At 51.7% G+C, this 21,199-nt stretch overlaps 1 protein-coding gene across 4 annotated transcripts in view; it reads left to right on the top strand.

Annotated features, from left to right (window-relative positions):
• The window catches only part of SYN2 (synapsin II), a 623,389-nt gene that overhangs the window by 582,368 nt on the left and 19,822 nt on the right, over positions 1-21,199 (top strand). Inside the window, exons 11-12 of one of the 4 annotated variants that reach the window (XR_009456083.1) lie at positions 17,099-17,462; positions 18,446-18,533. The exons of 1 other annotated variant lie outside the window; for it this stretch is intronic. Coding sequence is in view for 2 of the 3 variants with exons in the window: in XM_019496298.2 (XP_019351843.1) it covers positions 18,446-18,877 (432 nt within the window). In the remaining variant the exon portion in view is untranslated. Of the gene's footprint in view, positions 1-17,098; positions 17,569-18,445; positions 19,392-21,199 lie in introns of those variants that run through there. 2 more of the 4 variants (XM_019496298.2, XM_059715916.1) reach the window with 2 other exon arrangements.

Genomic DNA, 21,199 nt, shown 5'->3' with positions numbered 1-21,199 from the left:
GACAGGCAAGGGAGCCTCTAGACCCCCCCCCCCCCCAACCACAGCTTCCGGGTCCCCGCCAGGCAGCCCCCACGGACAGGGGGGCAGGGGGCTGCTGACCCCACCATTTCATCTCTGGCAAGGCATCCAGATTAAGACAAATATCCAGATCAGTCGCATTTGACAATTAGTCATTTTGTCTGGATAAAGAGATGTGTAGTCCTCCAAACAGAAACTTCTTGAGTGATCACTCTCAATCTATTTGGACAGGTAGAAGACATGTCACAGATACTAAGTCTGAGACACATCACAGATGTCACAGAAGACATGTCACAGATACTTAGTATCACAGATAGTAAGCTTGAACACTTCTGAACACAGAGCTACTACTATGGATCTAATTTTCCACTATGAAAGAATATGTAATTTTAGACAGGACAGAGCAGATAAAATCAAAATGGGTGAATAAGAACAATTTATTTCTATTTGCTGCTATAAGAGGCAACAGATGAACCACTAGTAGATAGACCTCATTTTCTGACACTAAACTGTCTGCCCTTCCTGAGTAGGGATCAGATTCCTATACAGGTCTGTAAAATAAGTCTTTTACATCTATACGGCTTCCCTATACAGGCTCAATGGCCCAGTCCATGCAAGGAAATAACCCTCAAAACTATCCCACACTAAGCTTCCTACTGTTGTGCCCCTGGACACTTTTATTCTATATATTGTAGCTCTGTTCAATTTGGCTTAGTCCATTATGCATGCAGACTTAAGATAAACTGCACAAAGGCATTCCTAGTCACGCCCTAATAATTCACAGACTGCTCAGGTGTTTTTTTTCCTTCATCATAACTACAAAATCTTGAATGTGTCTGTGGGGTTGAAGGCTGAGGTGGGACCTGAGTAGTCTAAAAGGCTGAAAAGATCCCTAAATATACAGAATCCAGACAGTCACCAACAAGCATCCTTCACTCCATTTAAGCATTTGATTTACATTAGCCCCCTTGAGTGTCTTCTTATGACAGATTTCCCTGTTTTTGGTTTTGAGAGTGGGGATGTTAGTTCCAAAATAAGTAATTGGGAGGCTAGGAGAAATGTCCTAAACATGAAAATAATGCCAGCCCCTAGTGGCAGTACTGAAGTAAAATCAAAGCGGTAGGATAAACCACATACTAAGTCCCGTGTGAATACTGAAGAATGTTATTAACTGACTTCTCCAACAGAAGGAGCTGCATATTTGAGAAACAGAATACAAAGGTTAGAAAATGTTGGTGACAGAGCATCATAAGGAGTCTTGTAAGGCTCTAGTTAGTTTTAACCACATTAATAACCAATGGAAGATCATGTTTGAGGAGTGCTTCCCTCAAACTGGATTCATACTGTAATGCTCTGATTACATTGTAGTTCTCAGATGTTCAAGAAAGTTTATAAGAATTTACAGATATTGTCATGATAATAGTTTTAAAAAACTACTCTTTGGAAATGCCCATTTGGTTAGAATCATAGAAAATTAGGGTCAGAAGGGACCTCAGGAGGTCATCTAGTCCAACCCCCACTCAAAGCAGGACCATCCCCAACTACATCATTCCAGCCATAGCTTTGTCAAGCTGGGCCTTAAAAACTTCCAAGGATGGAGATTCCACCATCTTTCTAGGTAACTTGTCCCAGTGCTTTGCCACCCTCCAAGTGAGAAAGTTTTTCTTAATATCCAACCTACACCTCCCTTGCTGCAACTTGAGACCATTGGTCTTTTGTCTGTCCCCTGTCACTACTAAAAATAGTGTAGCTCCATCCTCTTTGGACTCACCCTTCAGGTAGTTAAAGACTGCTATCAAGTTCCCTCTCAGTCTTCTCTTCTCCAAACTAAATAACCCCAGTTTCCTCAGTCTCTTCTCAGAAGTCATGTGCCTCAGCCCCTGAACCATTTTTGTTACTCTTGGCTGGACTCTCTCCAACTTGTCCACATCCTTTCTATAGTTGGGGGGGGGGGGGGGGGGGGGGGGGGGCAAAACTAGACACAGTATTCCAGGTGTGGCCTCACCAGTGCAGAATAGAGGGGAATAAGTACTTCCCTTTACCTGCTGGCAATGCTCCTCCTACTGCAGCCCAGTATACTGTTAGTCTTTTGGCAACAATGGCACTCTCCTGACTCTTATCCATCTTATTGTCTGCTGTAACCCCTAGGTCCTTTTCTGCAGAGGTGTTGCTTAGCCAGTCAGTCCCCAGGCTATAGCAGTGCATGTGTCCCAGGGGTACTAGCACAGGGGCTATGCACCCCCAGAGGAGAAACCCCAAAAGTAAAGAAAACTTACCTACCTTAAGGCTCCAGACACCAAATGAGCACTGCTGACGAGGAGAACCCACACGGTTCATTAGCCGTGCCTATATACAGCTGAGGCCAGCAGGTGACATCACGGATGATCACTGGCTGGCCTGGATAAAAGCTGGCACCAGCTGGAAGTGAGGGAGAGCGGGAGAGGCAGTGGAAGAGGCCTTGCTCCAAGAAGAGCGGGGAAAAACACAGGGTATGGCAGACACTCTCCATACCAGAAATGTACATACTGCATCATGGGAAGTAAATTATCCCAGAGAGAGAGGAATGAGAAGCTCTCATCCAGTAGAGAGCAGATCAGTGTGGGGGGACCCAGCAGGGCACAGGCTCTAGGGCAGAGCCAGTATAATAAGGCAGTTCAACCTGATATTTCTTTTTTTGTTGCGTACCTGCCTTTTCCTTTTTCCTTTCTTTCTCCCTCTCTCTGGCATCTTCCCTTTTGTTTCCTTCTGACTGGTGCCCATTCCTCAGTAGTCTCCGGTTTTATTTTGTTGTTTTATTTTACTTGCTTGCAACTTTTAATTGAGAGATCCAGGCAACGGTCATACATCAAAGGACCGCCTGCAAGAAGCAACAGACGACTATCAGACACAAGGAGTAGACCCAATACCTGCGATTGAGTGATGGGTGAGAGTCATCAAGACTGGAGGGCCAACCACACTAAGATCAGGTGGCCCATCAGAGGCTGGCATACGGAAGGGGTGTAGGGAAGGTGGAGCCCCGCGAATATCCATCAGGCAGAACAACCAGCCTCGAGGGACCGCCAACAGGAGACCCCACCACTGAAGAAACACTCAAAGTCATGGCAGGCGAGTTCTGGGGCCTTCCCCAGGGTGATCAAGGCCCCTGTCAGAGGTTGCACGAAACCTCCCTGCGTCCACTACCAGGCACCCACGCCAGGGCAGCATGTGAATGGATACTCAAAGCAAGACGAGCACAGAATGGGATTCTACCATCCTCGGTGCAGGATTTCTCATTTTTCCTTATTGAACCTATTTTTGGCCCATTCTGAATCGTAGCCCTACCCTCCAGTGTATCTACCATACCCCCCAGCTTGGTATCCATTGCAAAATTGCTGATGGTGCACTCCATCCCATTTTCCAAATCATTAATGAAGATATTGAACAAATATCCAGGACCAATCCCTGAGGCACTCCACTTGATGCTGGCTGCCAGCTAGACATTGAGCCATTGATTACTCCCCATTAAGCCTGACAATTCAGCCAGCTTTCTATTCATCCAACCCATACATTCCATTCATCCAACCCATATTTCCTCATCTTGCTTGAAAGAATGCTGTGGGAAATAGTATCAGTATGGTATATTACAATCAAAAACGGTATATTACATCAATTGCTTTCCCTGCATTCACAGAGCCAGTTATGTCATCATAGAAAGTAATCAGTTTGGTCAGGCAGGACTTGCCCCTGGTGAATCCATGCTGACTGTTCCTAATCACCTTCTTCTCCTCCAAGTTCTTAGAAATGGATTCTTTGAAAACCTGCTCCATGATTCTTCCAGGGACTGAGGTGAGGCTGACTGGTCTGTAGTTCTCTGGATCCTCCTTTTTCCCCTTCTTAAAGGTGGGCACTATATTTACCCTTTTCCAGTTGCCCAGGACTTCCTCAGATCACCACAAGTTTTCAAAGATAACAGCCAGTGGCTCTGTAATCATGTCAGCCAATTCCCTCAGCACCCTCAGATGCATTGCACCCAGCCCCATGGACTTGTACACATCTAAGCTTTTCTAAATAGTCCCTACCCTGTTCTTTCACCACTGAAAGCTGCTCACCTTCTCTCCAAACTGTGCTACCTGGTTGCAGTAGTCTGGGAGCTGACCTTGCATGAAGACTGAGGTAAAAAGGCATTTTCCTCATCATCTGTCACTAGGTTGCCTCCCCCATTCAGTAAGGGACCCACACTTTCCCTGACATTCCTCTTGTTGCTAACTTAGTTGTAGAAAACCTTCTTGTTACCCTTCATGTCCCCTGCTAGCTTCAACTCCAATTATGCTTTGGCCTTCCTGACTTCATCCCTTCATGCTTGAGCAATATTCTTATACTTTTCCCAAGTTGTTTGTTCAAGCTTCCATTTCTTGTAAGCTTCCTTTTTGTGCTTAAGCTCACTGAAGAGTTCTCTGCAAAGCCAAACTGGTTGCTTCCCACATTTGCTATTCTTCCTGCACATTGGGATGGTTTGTTCCTATGCCCTCAGTAAGGTTTCTTTAAAATACAACCAGCTCTCCTGGACTCTTTTCCCCCTCAGACTGGACTCCCAAGGGATCCTGCCCATCAATTCCCTGAGGGAGTCAAAGTCTGCTTTTCTGAAGTCCAGGGCCCATATTCTGCTGTTCTCCTTTCTTCCTTTTGCCAGGATCCTGAACTCACTCATCTCGTGGTCAGGTCACTGCTGCCCAACTTGCCACCCACTTCTATATCCCCTACCAATTCTGCCCTGTTTGTGAACAGTAGGTCAAGAAGAGCATGGTCCCTAGTTGGTCTCTCCAACACTTGCACCAGGAAATTGTCTCCAATGCTCTCCAAAAACTTCCTAGATTGCCTGTGCACTGCTGTACTAACTTCCCAGCAGATGTCAGGGTGATTGAAGCCCCCCATGAGAACCAGGGCCTGTGATCAGGAAACTTCTGATAGCTGTTTGAAGAAAGCCTCATCCACCACTTCCTCCTGGTCTGGTGTTAATAGCAGACCCCCACCACAACATCACCCTTGTTGCTCTTCCCTCTGACCCTAACCCAGAGACTCTCAACAGGCCTATCTCCAGTTTCATATTGAAGCTCTAAACAATCATACAGCTCTTTTACATACTGTGGCAGGCCCGTAGGGGGTGCTCCTGTGCTGAGCCACCCACCTCACTGTGCCCAAACACCTTCCAGGCCCTGAGTGCCTCCCTGGGGGCACCTCACCTCTAGCCGACCCCCTTCCTGGAGCACACTCACTAGCCTGGGGGTAGCGCTGCCACCACCCAGAGTCTGGCCTGATCCTGGCACTGTGCCCCCGGGAAACACAGGCCTAGTAGTCTCTGAGGGTACTCGACCCACTTCAAGAACTTAGGGTGCTTCCCTCAGACTGAAGCACGAATAGTGGTCTCCCTCAGTCAGCCAAACCAAGGGGACCCCAAGGCATTATCTAGCCCCTCTCCCAATAAGTTTCCCATGCTAGGTACAAAGGAGAACTTTATTGGTTACAAGGAGTAGGTTTGAAATAGGGTACAGGGTAGAGCAATATCAGAGAAGTCCCATAGAGCAAACAGGGTGGCTGGGTAGCCTTTGATCATGCATCTGAGTTACCGCAAACTATATATCTAGTTAGAACTCAGGTAGCTTACTTATAAGTATTATCCAGAGGCAGGTGGAGATTCCCTCTGGAGGCAGGCAGTTCATTGATCATGAGTTTCAAGAGAGAGAGAGCAAGTTTCAGATGGTCCAGCTCTTCTCTCTCTGAGTTTTCATCATGGCTACTGCTCCTCCACCTAGGCTGTCCTTAACTTATATAGACCTTATGGCTTCATTTACCTGGTCCAATGGAGACCAGCACCTGTTGGCTGCCAGCCAACCAATTTGAAATGCATCACTGGTTGCCAAGTAGACTGGCAGGGTCTCTATCCCCCTCCTAGTCAGGTTGGCATTGCTTATAGTTTCAAAGTTTTGTAATGCTTAGGGTCAGAAGGGACCTAAACAGATCATCAGGTCTGACTCCCTGCCCCGGGCAAGAATGAGTGCTGGGGTCATAACACCCAAGCCAAATATCTATCCAGCCTCCTCTTGAAGACCCCTAAGGTAGGAGAGAACACCACCTCCCTTGGGAATCCATTCCAGAGCCTGGCAGCCCTAACTGTAAAGTAATGCCTCCTGATGTCCAGCCTGAACCTTCTCTCTAACAATTTGTGGCATTATTCCTAGTAACCCCCGGTGGTGCCCAAGGGAACAGAGCCTCACCCAATTTCCGCTGGTCTCCCCAGTGAGTTTGTAAATGGCCGCCAGATCCCCTCTCAGTCTTATCTTGTGGAGGCTGAATAGATTCAGGACCTTTAGCCTTTCTTTGTAGGACCTGACCCGCTGCCCCTTGACCATGCGAGTGGCCCTCCTCTGGACCCTTTCAATGCTAGCCACATCCCTCTTGAAGTGTGGTGCCCAGAACTGGATGCAGTACTCCACTGCGGCCTGACCAATGCCACATAGAGCGGAAGGATTACCTCCCTGGACCTGCTTGTGGTGCACCTGTAGATGCACGACAAGGTGCGGTTAGCCTTACTGACCACTTCCTCGCATTGGCAGCTCATGTCCATCCTGGAGTCAACAATGACTCCAAGATCCCTTTCTACCACTGTGTTGACAAAAAGGGTGTTTCCTAACCTCTAGGCGTGTTGCTGGTTCCTCCTCCCTGGATGCAGTATCCTGCACTTGTCTGCATTGAATTCCATCCTATTCTCATCCACCCACCTCTGTAACCTGTCTAGATCTAGCTGAATTCTGTCTCTCCCTTTCAGCATGCCCACCTTGCCCCATATCTTGGTATCGTCAGTGAATTTGGACAGTGTGCTTTCCACACCCATATCCAGATCGCTGAGAAAGATGTTGTACAGTACAGGCCCCAGGACCGAGCCCTGGGGGACTCCACTGCCCACATCCCTCCAGATTGAAAATGATCCATCCACCACCACTCTCTGGGTGCGACCATCTAGCCAATTTGCCACCCATATGACTGTAAGCATCAATACCACAGTTGCCTAGTTTTTTGATGAGAACGGGGTAAAAAACAGTGTCAAAGGCCTTCTTAAAGTCCAGGTAGGCAACGTCCACCTCAACGCCCACATCCAAGGACTTGGTGACCTGGTCATAAAAGGAAACCAGGTTAGTCAGGCAGGACCTGCCCTCAATGAACCCATGTTGGTTGCCCCTGAGCATTACCTCCCCTGCTGGGCCCTTGCAGATGTGCTCCTTGATAATTTTCTCAAAGGTCTTCCCAAGGACCGAGGTAAGACTGACTGGCCTATAATTGCTGGGGTCCTCCTTTCTCCCCTTCTTGTAAATGGAGACCATGTTGGCCCTTTTCCAATTCTCTGGTACCTGGCCAGAGCCCCCATGAGTGCTCATAAAGCCGTGCTAGGGGCCCCACTATGACCCCCACCAATTCCCTCAGCACCCTCGGCTGAAGAGCATCGGGACCTGCTGATTTAAGCACATCCAGACCCTCCAAAAGTTCCCTAACTAGGTCATCCCTGACCCTAGGCATGGTGGTGCCTCCCCTGGGTCTGTCCATGATCCTAGTGGGGGAAATGTCCCGATCCCTGTTCAGGTTTATGGAGGCAAAGAATTCATTAAAGAGGTCAGCGTTTTCATTTGCTACAATCACCAGATTGCCAAGCCTGTCCTGTAGAGGACCCACATTACCACCAGTGCCTTCTTCTTACTCCCTATGTATTTGAAATAGGACTTTTTGTTATCCCTAATTCTGGTTGCTAGTCCTAGCTCCATCTCTGCCTTGGCCTTCCTAACAGCCTCCCTGCAGCCAAGAGCAACAGAGGTATAATCCTCCTTGGTGATAGCCCTTTGCTTCCACGGTTTGTATGCCTCCTTTTTTGCCCTCAGGCATTCCTGGATGCCTTTGCTGAGCCATAGGGGCTTTTTAGCACTCCTGCCCCCCTTGGTATGCATTGGGACTGACTCCCTTTGAGCTCAGATGATCATCTCCTTGAGGAACAACCACCCATCTTGGACTCCTATCCCATTGATGCTCTGAGACTCCAATGCCTCCTCTTCTACTAATCTTCTTAGCTCACTGAAGTCGGCCCTCCTGAAGTCAAGGATTTTTGCCTTACTGCTTGCTCTCACCACCCTGAGCTGGATAGTAAATTCCAGCAGGCAATGATCACTGTTGCCCATGTGGTTGGGTACCCACAGACCCCTCACCAGGTTGTCACCTGTGGCAAGGACCAAGTCCAGCAGTGCATTGACCGTGGTTGGACTATACACCTCTTGGGTTAGGTGGAGGTCCTGTATCCCAGCTAGGAACCTACATGAGCATTCGGACCTGGCTGAATACCTCTCCCAGCAGATGTCTGGGTAGTTTAGGTCACCCATGACAACCACATCCCTTGACTTTACAGCCTCCATGAGCTGACCTGAGAATTCCAGGTCCAGCTCATTTCCCTGGTGAGGCAGTCTGTAATAGACACCCACTATCAAGTCCCTTTCCCCACACCCGCCTTGCATTCTTACCCAGAGCACCTCAGTTTGCCCCTCCTCTGACCCCATCATGATCATCGAGGACATGTATTGCTCTTTAACGTAGAGCGCTACACCCCCCACCCTTATTTTCCCTTCTCTGTCTCACCTGTACAGCCTGTAGCCCTCAATGTCTACTGCCCAGTCATGGGTAGAATCCCACCAGGTCTCCGTGAGCCCCACTAGGTCTGGGTTTTTGCTAGCTAGCAGGAGGGTGAGTTCCTGCAGCTTATTCCCCTTGCTTCGAGCATTTGAGTAGAGGCTTTTGAGGCCTCCTGTAGGTGCACGTGTTGCCCCCTTTTTCTTAAGTCTGCCCTGGCCCCTGTCACTTACCTGAATACTACCTGCTCATATCATCTGGCTTGATGGCAAAGTGTCCTCATGTTCCTCTGTGTCCCCGTACCCTGGTGAACCTAGTTTAAAGCTCACCATACGAGATCAGCCAGCCTGTAAGAAAAAACACGCTTACCTTTTGGGGAGGGATGAAGCCCATCCTGCCCAAGCATGTCCTCTGTGCGGAAATGTGGGTCATGGTCCAAGGCCCCTGGGACCACTGGTAACACCAGATCCAAAGCTGCCAGTTGACCTCACCGATGCATGCCTTATGGCACTGTCTGAGTCTGCTCACTGGAAGAATAGAAGAGAAAACCACCTGCACCCCGATCTCCTTGAGCTTGGCCCCTAGAGCCTTATAGTCTCTCATGATGCCCCTGGCTGCATCATTAATTCCCATGTGGATGAGGACCATGGGGTATTGCTCAGAGGGTCATATGAGGTCCGGATCATCTCCATGGTGTACCAAATCCAAGCTCCAGGCAGGCAACAAACCTCACATGCCATGGGATCGGGGTGACAGATGGGCCCATCTGTTCCTCTCAGGATGGAATAGCCAATGATGAGGACCCGCCGTCACTTCCTCTTGGTGTTCCAGCATCATTCAGTCAGTGCCGTGCATGAAGTGGCATCGGCTTCTCTGGAGGCATCCTCTCCTACCTCCTCCTCCACAGTTCCAGGGCCTCGTACCTGTTCCTCAGCTGTACCTGGGGAGATGACACTGTGGTAGCACAAGTAGACCATCTGCCATACCGCTGTGGTGGGTCTGTCCCTGGAGGCTTCTCCACTAGGTTTCTGACCCTGCAAAAGTACCTATCAATTTTGTCCTCGGTGTCGGGACCCAGGGCAGCTGGCCAGCAGCTCTCCCTGACTCCCACCCGGGCAGATAAGGGTCTGGGGCCTTAGAAGGCCATCAGGCGGGTACTTGTGACACGTGGAGTGGAATTAATTAGGTGGACGTTTATCGGTTGCAAAGCAAGATTGTTTACTCACGTCAAGGTGGTGTAAGACGGAGGTCAGAGATACTTAGTTAGTTACAGCTTAGAGATCGTCGTTCTGCAGATATATATATACGGGCCGGCGGTCGGCTTATCGGGCATGCGGGGCAAGGGTACGCCAGGGAGGTCGCGGCGGGAAGACGCTGACAACTGATCAAATTGTCAGATTTACTCCAAGGTGTGGGCAGAGTTGTCTTCGACTTTGCGAAAAATGTAAACGGGTTTTGTTTGTATGATAGCCAATTGTTTTTCACCACGTCATAAATCTAATTAGAATCGCCAATTATCTAGCGGTCTTTGCTAGGGTGTTATTTTCACAGGGTTACTCCTTGTTTTCTTTGACCAATTATAATGATTTATATAAAGCAAAGAAGGCAAAAGTTTTTATCTCTGTTAGTGGCGCAGCAATAAATTTCTTTTTGACATGCGCAGAAAAAAGCGGTTACTATCATTATTGTTAACCCAGTGCAGAAAAAACTGTTTTAAATGGTTATTACTTGTTTGTGACATGGGCACTACTTAATTTGGTTGTGACACTCAGCAGCCCCGATCCCTCACAGCCTGCTGACCTCACCCTTGGAGCTCCCTCACCTGCTCCTCCAAGGCCTGAAGGTGGACACAAGAGGGACAGGTGAGGGGATTCCCACTCCCCTCTCCCGCCCCCGGCCGCAGGGTCCCTGCCAGGCAGCCCCCATAGACAGGGGGGCAGGGCGCCACCAGCCCCCCATGGGCCCCATCTGGGTGGAGGCCTCAGAGGAGCCCCAGGTAGGCAGAGCCACCAGGGCAGAGTCCCAGGCAGCAGCGCGCCATGTCCTTACCATGTCTGTAGAGCTACGAGTCCTCCTTTCTCCCCTGCTGGAGACTCTTTCCTGGCTACTCCTGCGCGCCCGCCTTGCACAAACACCTGCACAAATGCTGGCATGCCCTTGCAGAGTGCGCCTGTTTGCGTGCTCCGTTCATGCATGGCTAGGGAGCGTGGCTCCGTCCGGTTCAGTTAAGAAGGCTCCAGCGGGCTCCCCTTCTGGATCCTCCACAACTGCGCTGGCTCCTCCGCACCTCTGCCCCCACTTACCTTTTGAGGATCTGCCACCACCGCCACTGCCACCACCGCTGCCGATGAGTACAGGGGGCACACGTGCTAAAGGCACACATGTACCCACTCTGGTCTCAAGCCCCAACTGCTGGGGGCTTGATCAAACTGTGGCTTTTAAAGGCCACAGTTTGAATTTTTTGCGCCAGCCCAGCAGCTAATCAGGCCACTCCCGGCTAACTCAGCCAATCAGGCCTCCCCGGAAGAGCCTGCTGGCTGCCCCGCTCCCTACGTCTCACTCCTGCAGGGAGAACCCCAGTTCCTGGGGTTGCCACAGCCACTGCCCCAGGGATCAGCCTCAGGGCAGCCCCCACTTGCTCAGGGGGGAGTCCTCCCCCTAGCCTGCTCCCTGCCTGTGCACCTGCTCCCTACAGAGTGCACCTGTTTGCACGCTGTTTTCACACGTCGCTTGGGAGTGTGGCTCCCTGCCAGTTCAGTTAAGAGGGCTCTGGGGGGCTCCCCCTCCAGATCCTCCTCAGCTACACTGGCTCCTCCATGCCTTCACCCCCACTTATCTTTTGAAGATCTGCCACTGCCACTGCTGCCAGTGAGTACAGGGGGCACATGTGTGCTGGAGGCACACATGCACCTGCTCTGGTCTCAAGCCCCGACTTAGAACCATAGGGAGCATAAGCCCCTCACCCACATATGTGATGCCAGTCACATAGACAGAGGGAGTAGGTTTCCCTCAGGAATGTATCCAGCTCAGGTTATAGCTCATTGTCACCTGAGAGAGGGATGTCTGCCCTCTACAGGGACCAAGTTAACCAAATTGTCACATAGCAGAGTTTTTGGGGAGAGACAGAGGTGTCATTCTGCCACACATGCAGTGCAACTCCTCCTCTTCTCCCCTGCCTGTCCTTCCTGAACAGTTTGTACCCATCCATTACAGTGCTCCAGCTATCCCACCAAGTCTCTGTTATTCCAATTATGTCATAGTTCCTTTACTGTGACGACTTCCAATTCTTCCTGCTTGTTTCCCAGTCTCCATGCATTTGTGTACAGACACCTGAGGTGAGTAGCCCATTGCCCTACTTTCTCAGGAAGAATGAGGCCTCCCCTGTCACCCTCTCCTGCTTCTGCTTCCTGCAGGTGCCCTGCTTCCCCACTTACCTCAAGGCTTTGTTCTCCGTCCCCCGGTGAACCTATTTTAAAGTCCTCCTCACTAGGTTAGCTAGCCTGTCTGCAGAGATGCTCTTCCCTCTCTTCATCAGGTGGATCCCATCTTTTCCTTGCAATCCTTCTTGGAACAACTTCCCATGGTTGAAGAAGCCGAATCGCTGCATGACACCACCTGCATAGCCATACATTGATCTGCAGGATGCATCCACTCCTACCAAGGCTCTTCCCCTTGATCAGAAGGATTCAAGAGAACATGACCTGTGCCCCTGTTCCCTTCACCCTTGCACCCAGATCCCTGTAGTCACTCCTGATCTGCTAAGGGTCACTCCTGGCAGTATCACTGGTGTCCACGTGGATGAGCAGCATAGAGTAGTAGTCAGAGTGTCAGATGAGTCTCAGTAATCCTTCTGTGTCATCTTGGATCCACGCTGCAGGCAAGCAGCAGACCTCCTGGGACAACAGGTCAGGTTGGTAGATGGATTCCTCCATCCCCCACAGAAGGGAGTCTCCAAGCACCACCATCCATCACTTGCTCTTTGTGGCACTGGTCTCAGTGCTCTCCACCTTGGGGATTCCTGCCTGGCCTCTTCCACTAATGGAATGTGCCCTCCTCTGTTGCTAGTGCTCCATATCTGTTCTCCAGGCACATGGGGGTAATGATTTTTTCTTGCTGCCAGAAGATACAACCTTCCAGCTTCCACCTTCCTGGGAGTCCCTGCCCCCTTCCTTTTCTAAAACCACCTCTGGCAGCCCTTCTTCCGCAGTCCTAAAGGTTTCCTCCAGCATGGAATTAAGTCCTCATGGCAGAGGATGCTTTGGAGCCTTGCTACTTGTCCCTGTAGATCTCTTGCCTGCTACCTGAGCGACACCACCAGAAGGCACCACTCACATCGCAGGCATTCCTCAACCTGGCTGTCACTGGAAGGAACCTGCAAGCTGCAGTCTGCAGAGCACCAAACCAGGACCTGGGTAGAAGCCTCAATGGTGTGTGGTCCTTCCTGGACAGACATCTCACAGGCAGTAGCAGAGGAAGAGATGGAAGGGGCAGTGGCTCTGGGATTGTGACATCCTCCTGCCATATGTCTGGGTCTTCTAATCTGCTCCCTCTCACTTCATGCCTCTTTTTCCAAGGAGGCCTTCCCTAGCAAACACCTCTGCAGCTTGCCTGTTTCCTGTTCCTTGATCTCAAGGGTTCCCTTTTCCCTGCAACCTTTTTCCTCTCAGCAAGCTCTAACACATCAGCAGATGGAGTAACAACATAGCCGGGTTCAAAAAAGGACTAGATAAATTAATGGATGAAAATATATTAATGGTTATTGAACAGAATGGTTGAAGTTGTTTACTTTGGCATCTCTAAATCAATAATGGTGGATGACAAGGAGGATACTGAATGGGGATGGATCACTCTAGATCTATCCAACTCAACGCTCTCCCTCTATAGCATCCACCCCTACCACTGTCAAAGAAAAATACTTATGTTCTTATACAGTAAACTAGCCAAATGCCCATCAAGACTGATGTGGGGGGGGTGAGGGCATGGACAGAGGCCCGTGTCTCCCCCCCCCCCCCCCCCCGGCCGTGCTCCAGGTCCACCCGGCCCACATCCACTGGCCGCCCCTCCCCATTCCCCTCCCCCCTCCCTCCCTCCCAGCTGTTGGCAGAGCCTGGTGATGGCGAGGCACTGTCACTATGCCCCCCTGCCAGCTTTTGTTGGGGCCCGGTGGTGGTGGGGTGGCAGCAGTGCCCCCCCACCATCATGGTGGGCAGAGATAGAGTCCTATGTTTGGCCTTGCCCCCACTTTTCATCCAGTTCAGAGAGGGGGTGAGCAGACCCATTCCCCCCACCCTTGCCCCCACCACTTCAGGGCCAGGCCTGATCCCTCCCCCCCTTCAGGGCTGTTGTTGGGGCGTGGCAGCGGTGGGGCACTGCTGCCATGCCCCACTTCCTCCTTCCCTTCCCTCCCCTTCCTTTCCCCTCTCTCTCCCTCCCTGCTGGCTTTTGTTGGGTACCAGCAGCTCTGCATCCCTCCGTGTCTGGGCCCACCCCCACTTTTTGTCCTCGGTGTCACTTCAAGGGAGTGGGGAGGGGGAGGCAAGGCCAGCACCACTGGCCTCACCTCTCCCACACTCTGCCCAGTCTTTGGCACTGGTTGCAGAGAGCAGGGCAGGGGAGCTGAGACCAGTGGTGCTGGCCTCGCCTCCCCCATGCTCTGAACGGTCCTTCCTGCCACTTCGCTGTCATGATGGTGCTCTGCTGCACCATCTCCTGTTGAACGCTTGTGGAGCACTCTGATTGGCTGCTTCAGTCAGCCAGTCAGAGTGCAGATAAAGTGTTATGGGCAGACAGACAGACAGACAGACTAAGGCTTTTATAATATTAGAATTATGTGGTTGCCTTTATTACCCAACTCTTCTGCTTGCTTACTGTCACTGATGAGCTGCAGGAATTGGTGAAGATGCAGCTTGCTGGATATTTATTAGTGATGATGTCTATATAAATACTTCTTGTGATTAGCTGTGTGTCAGTAATTACTGAGTAAGCAACTGTGAGCACATCTATACGTGCCCCTCATGATGCATTTGTTTTTGTGCCATCATTTAGTACTTGCTTTAGGAAGTACTAAATGACGGTGTAGTAACAGTTTTTTGTTTTTTTTTTGGCAGCACATGTTGGTTTTTTTTTTAATATAGCACTGTATATAGCAAGGTGGCTCATTGTTACAGCAACACAGAATCAGCATCATGGATTGTGCCTTCCAGTAATACGTCACCATAGTGCATCACTATGCCGACATAGTGTCACATGTAGACACACCCTGTAAACACTAAACAATGGCCCCAGCCAGCTAGGAAAGAGTATATAACAACCTATAAGTACTGTTTAAAAAATTCCCTCCAGTAAGCAGCTTTAAAACCCCTTCCATAAGAGATGGATATTTAGGCCCCTGACAGACCTTCATCTTACAGTATGATAGGACCAAATCCATGATCCCAACAATTGCATTTCCAGTAATGCTACACTTGTATGGCAGGATGCACAATTTGGGGATCAGAGATTTGATCCCAATTGTACTTTACTGCCAGTGCAGGGGGAGCCTAGGATCATGATCCTGCCCTGAAAACTGAAACACAGGTGCCCAAAATCAGCTGATTATCAGCTGGGCCCAGGGAATAAGCTGTGATCTGGAACCAGCCATAGTCCAGTTCCTGGCACCAGCCAACAATCAGCTGATTTTCAAAACCTTAGCTGGGGGGGAGGGGGAGCACACATGGTTTTTACAAGTCCCAGCATACAGAGACCCTGGGATCGGGTTGCTGCAGCACACAGAATTTTTACTCATACTCAGCTGAGTGTCGGGATCTGTCATGAGCCAGCCTCAAATGGCCACACATTCTATTTAAGACATGATACAAGCAAGCCATAAGTTGTTACACATATGTGGACTAATTTAGTGGGTTGTTTACTATATTGCCATGCCTTAAATTGACTTGACTGTGTGGCTGGATTATTATTTAAGGCATGAATAGCCTATTAAACATGTATTAAATGTCATGTGTGTCAGCAGCCTTACTTGTCTTTGCTGAAGTAGAGAATAGAGTAGGAAACAAATGCTAAGGACTTTGTTGAGGCCAAATCCCATTGACATTAGCAAAAGTTTGCCCAAATAAAGGCAGAGTACAGTAGGAGCAAGATTTATTTAGTATTGGATAATTGCACATACATCACCAAAAAGGTACCTGAGAAATTGCCAATTTAGAAATCATAAACCAGACCCAGTGACCAAGCTCCAAGCTTTGGTAGACAAGCAGAACACAGCTAAACATGAGTGGAAGTGATAGTGCTTTCAAAATATTCTTCTCAGGACTTGCTGAGAGACAATGTCCTACAAACAAGGGCCCTGGAAAAGGCCCTGCCCTCACCCTACCCTAAGTAAGCCTTAGGACAGAGTGGCAGCAAGTGGCATCATTTCAGTAGCCTTCTCAGGAGGGAGGATGCTCATCTCCCCCAGTTATTTAAAAATAGAAGTTGAGGCAAATCTTTATAACTAACAATATATGCTTTCCTTGCTTGTTCTAGCTCATGTTTAAACATAGTGGGCATGTCTACATGAGATGCTTTACTGTGAAGTAGACTAATTTTACTGTGCAGTAAAGTGTCACTGTCTATACATGCTGATGCTTACTGCACAGTAAATTAATCTACTGTGGAGTTAATTTGCTATCTGCAAATACAGGCAGCAAATTAACCACACTGTAGTTAGTGTCCCGGTCAGCCCCACCACCAAGGGGGTCAGCCCCACCACCAACGGGCCACCCTTGGGCTAGCCCCAGGGCCACAGGGTTTGGAGCTTTTCTAGTCCTGTAGCTGAGGCAGCTGTTTGCCTGCCCCAGCCTGCTTCTTAAAATTCTGCAGTGACTCTGAGGCCCTGGACCACCTGCAGCCAATCTCTGGCCACTGAATCCCACACCAGTGACCCCAGGCCAGCCATAACAGCCTGCCTAGACCTGGGTGCTGGCCCCTGGCACAGCACCACCACCTCCCTGCCTGTCCCATGCCATGCCTCTGTGCTGGGTGCTGCAGGCATCTACCCAGACTCACCATCATCTGGTACACAGCCCCTGTGGGCCATCAAGGGAGACCCACTGATGTCATCCCTGTTGGCGCACACTGCCTCCCAGAGTGGAACTGGTCCCAGAAGGAGTCAGCGGACCTTGTGGCACTGTGGGGCAAGGATGAGGTCCTGAGCCAGTTCGCTGAGCAAGCGCTCCAATGCCCATGTCTTTGAAGGCCTGTCGGGTTGCACACAAAAGAGTTGGCACCACCAATCAGTGTGCCAGTGCTGCATAAATGTCAAGACTCTGTGGGCACAGTTGGTCAGCATCTCTGACTACAACTGCCAGACAGGGGCTGCCCACAGGTCCATGCACTTTACACAGCAGCTGGATCAGGTTATCATGCCCCAGCACCCTGGCTTGAGTTGTGCTGTGTATTCTAGCACAGGAAGCCTGCCCAAGCCTCCACTGCAGCCTGGCATCATGACAAGGCATCAGCAGAGGAGGCCCCCTCGGAACGCCAGGACCCCATCTCGCCATAGTCCCTGCTCCCAGCGTCATCCAGCAGCTCTGGCATCCTCAGCCAGTGTCTTCCCTGCCAGCTCCAGGTGTGCAGCCCTGCCCAGAAGGCCAACCCAGTCATGACACAACCTACTCTCAGCAGCTCCAACTCCTCCCCAGAGGGGGCCCCTGCCTGAGCAGCCAGACACCATGCTGTTGCACCCTAGGACAGCACCAGGACTCGCATGTCATTGCCGCCAGCGGGGACAGACTCAAGCCACAGGTCACACCTGCCACGCCCACCTGGTAAGACCCACACTGAGGGAACTGCTCTCCCCACCTCTGCACCTGCCTCTGCCTCTACCTGCCTGGCCCAGCTGAGCTGCCCTGTCCTCCAGAGTTCTCCCCTACAGCATGCAGGGAGATGAAAGGGAGTACAATATTTTATTTAGCAGCCTGTGCCTCCTCAGCTAGGCAACCATAGGCCTCTCATATGCAGAGAAACATGTCACTGGCAGTGGCAATGTCCTCGGCTCCAGGGGGCAGGAACATGTTGTGCAAGCACAGATGCCCCTTGAGGCAGCAGTGAACATTGCAGAGAATTGTGAGCTCTCCCGCCATGCTGTCAAAGCCCAGGGTCCCACACCAGTTCTCAGATGCACCTAGGGCACTATGGTGAGCAGTAGCAGCAGGGTGTAGTGGGTCAGGCACCCCTTGGTCCACACAAACAGCTCCTTGTGGTGTACCTGGGACACTTTCACTAGGGGCATGCTTGGAGCACAGGGTACACAGAGGGGGAAGAGGGGGGGAGAGAGCAGCCACAGGTTGCCTCTCTTGGGAGGGCCCCAGTGGAGAGGGTGGGGGCATCACCAGCTCTGCCTCCCAATCAGCTGGGAGCCCCTCGCCTCCTGAGCCTCGGCACTGTGGGCCTGGTGGCAACAGAGGAGATGGTCTGGCCTACAGGAGGAGAAGTGGGAGAGGAATGGGTCTGGAGCCATAGCAGAAGGTGCTGCCAGGAGCCAGGCCTGGGAAGGAGGTGGAGAAGGCAGGCTGCTTGTGGCAGGCTCCCAGTAGCCTATCTGCCCCTGCAGAGCCAGCAGGGATGTGGGGCTCGGCCACCATCTGCCTGTGCCAGGGCTTGCCCACCCAACTTACCATGGTCCCTGAGCACCTGTGTGCGCACAACCCCTGAAATGAGGCCGGATAGTGCAGAGCCCCCTGGTATAGTGAATGTTATGTCAGAAATGTTGCAGGCTCTCACAAACAGTTTCTTTCTCTTGGCTCTGCAGGTCCAGCAGCTGCACGAGGGGGAGAAGGACCAGTTGCACATGAAGATGAACCACCAGGGTCAATGCCAGTCTCACCCAGAGCCCTCCATATGTGCTAGCTTTGGCAGCAGCAGAACCAAAACCAGATCCAGGTGCTGGACTGGCTGGTTATCATGGCAGAGGAGCAGCTCATGGGCTTGTAGGCTTGGTCCACAGAGGACATCACACATGAGTGGGAGAGGTACCGGGCAGACACAGCATTTTGGGACAGGCTCCTGGCCCTCAAAGAGAGGCACATCACCCTCCTCAAGACAATGCTGGAGGCCCAGGAACAGCAGGCTACTGTTGTGGCCAGGGCAGTGGAGGCCATGGAGGAGGACCACTGGGTGCCAAACACCATCCTGGCCTTGGCAGTTACCTTTGTGCCATCTACTGACCAGCCCCTGGCCTTAGCCCCGCCTGTCCCTTGGCAGCCACCCACTGCCCAGCTGCAAGCCCTACAGTGGGCTTGGGCTGAGGTGTAATGGTGCCTCCAGTGACCAGGTCCCCCAACCCTGGCACCCATGACAGGACCCCCACCAACCATCCCCCCCACCTGTGCCCTGCCTCCCACCCTGCATTCACCCTAGGTCCATAAGACCCCAGAGCAGGAGCTGCCTTCAGTGGAGCCAGAACCGCACATGGGCCCTGCTGGCCCTGGCCACTGGCTGCAGGCTGGGGAGCCAGCCACACTAGCATAGCAGCAGCTGCCCTGAACCCCAGGTGAGCCCCCCACCTGCCAGCCTCGCCATGGCATGTGGACTCATAATGGTGTGGCTATAGGCTAGGGTGCTGGGTGTCTGTCCCCGGGCTCTGCCTCCTAGGAGACCCCACCCTACTGTCCCCCACCCCAAGAGGGCACACAAAGTACACTGTACATAGTCTGCATGGGGAAGACAATGCTTTATTGGTGGTGGGTGGGGTGATTAGTGGTGGAGCTCTGTGGTTCGGGTGGGGGCTCTGTGGTATGGGAGGGATTGCAGGGTGGGGTCTGTTGAGGGACAGAGAAGGGACTCTATTGTTGGGGAAGAAGTGGGGATGTAGTCTGTGTTTGTAGAGGGAAATAAAGTGCTTTCCACAAAACTGTCTGTACTGAGCGTGGTGCTGGGGGTGCGTGGTGCAGTTTGGGTCCATGGCTGGTCATCCAGGTGGCCTACAGCAGGGAGTGCAGCAGCAGGTAGTCCACCAGCCTCTCTTGCACTCGGTGTCCAGTCCCCAACTGCTTGGTGTGTGGCTCGCCCAGGGCCCTGGAGGTGGGACCCATCGCAGTTGCTGCCAACACAGCTGGCACTCCCAGTGCCAGGCATCCTCTGCCCACTGCACCTCCTTTGCCCAGGCCTCACAGAAGAGTTCCCCCTAGGCCTCGCAGATGTTATGCAGCACACAGTCTGCAACAATGACCTGGGGGGATGTTGGCCTCCACAATCTCAAGGCAGGCAGTGAAGATGCACCAGTGTACCTTCAGGCAGCCAAAGACATGCCTCCACCAGTGTGCGGGTCTGGCCCAGGCACCTGTTGAAGTGTGTCTGCTAGGGGTCCAGCCGACTGGTTTAGGGTTACATGAGCCAGGGGAGGAGAGGGTAGGCAGGGTCTCTGATGAGGAGAGGCGGAACTGCCACCTCGCCCAGCTAGAGGTCTAGCACCTGTGGTACAAAGCACCCATTCTCCAGGGCTGGCAGGGCAGAATTAAGGAAGCTGCAGGTATCATGGACACTGCATGCCCAGCTACCACGCGCATTGGTGAAGGTGCTGTGGTGGACACTGATGGCTTGCAACATGATGGAGTGAAAGCACCACCAGCTGTAGTAGGGGCAGTCACCCCAGGGCAGGCAGGTGATGGGGATGTGGGTCCCATCCAGGGCCCTGATGCACTGGGGGAAGCCCAGGGCATGGAACCCCACCACCACCTCCAGGGGGTCATGCAACTGGAGCATGGTATGCACCAGCACATTCTGGAGGGTGCCGCAGGCCTCTAGGACAGCCTCCCCAGTGGTCACCCTGCCTATGCTGAAGAGATAGCTGATGTAGCACAGGGTGGCAGGCACTGTCAGCTTGAGCAGGGTGATGGCCAGCTGAGTCTCCGCAGGGAGAGGCAGCCACATGGTGGTCGCCTGTTGCTCCAGGAGCTGATCAAGGAGTTGCTGGGAGGTGGCTCAGGTCATGTGGACACGCTGGAGGGCAGGGAACAGTTACATGCAGACCTGGACAGGTTGGACAAGTGGGCAGAAACCAACAGAATGCAGTTCAACAAGGAGAAATGCAAAGTGCTGCACCTAGGGAGGAAAAATGTCCAGCACACCTACAGCCTAGGAAATGACCTGCTGGGTGGCACAGAGGTGGAAAGGGATCTTGGAGTCCTAGTGGACTCCAAGATGAACATGAGCCGGCAGTGTGACGAAGCCATCAAAAAAGCCAATGGCAATTTATCTTGCACCAGCAGATGCATGACGAATAGGTCCAAGGAGGTGATACTTCCCCTCTATCGGGCGCTGGACAGACTGCAGTTGGAGTACTGCATGCAATTCTGGGCGCCACACTTCAAGAAGGCTGTGGATAACCTGGAGAGGGTCCAGAGAAGGGCCACTCGTATGGTTAAGGGCCTGCAGACCAAGCCCTACGAGGAGAGACTAGAGAAACTGGACCTTTTCAGCCTCCGCAAGAGAAGGTTGAGAGGCGACCTTGTGGCTGCCTATAAGTTCATCACGGGGGCACAGAAGGGAATTGGTGAGTATTTAT

This window comes from Alligator mississippiensis, chromosome 12, assembly GCF_030867095.1.
Source record: "Alligator mississippiensis isolate rAllMis1 chromosome 12, rAllMis1, whole genome shotgun sequence".
Lineage (NCBI taxonomy): Eukaryota > Metazoa > Chordata > Crocodylia > Alligatoridae > Alligator > Alligator mississippiensis.
The sequence above is the reverse complement of the archived record's forward strand: the minus strand, read 5'-3'. Positions and strand labels throughout refer to the sequence as shown.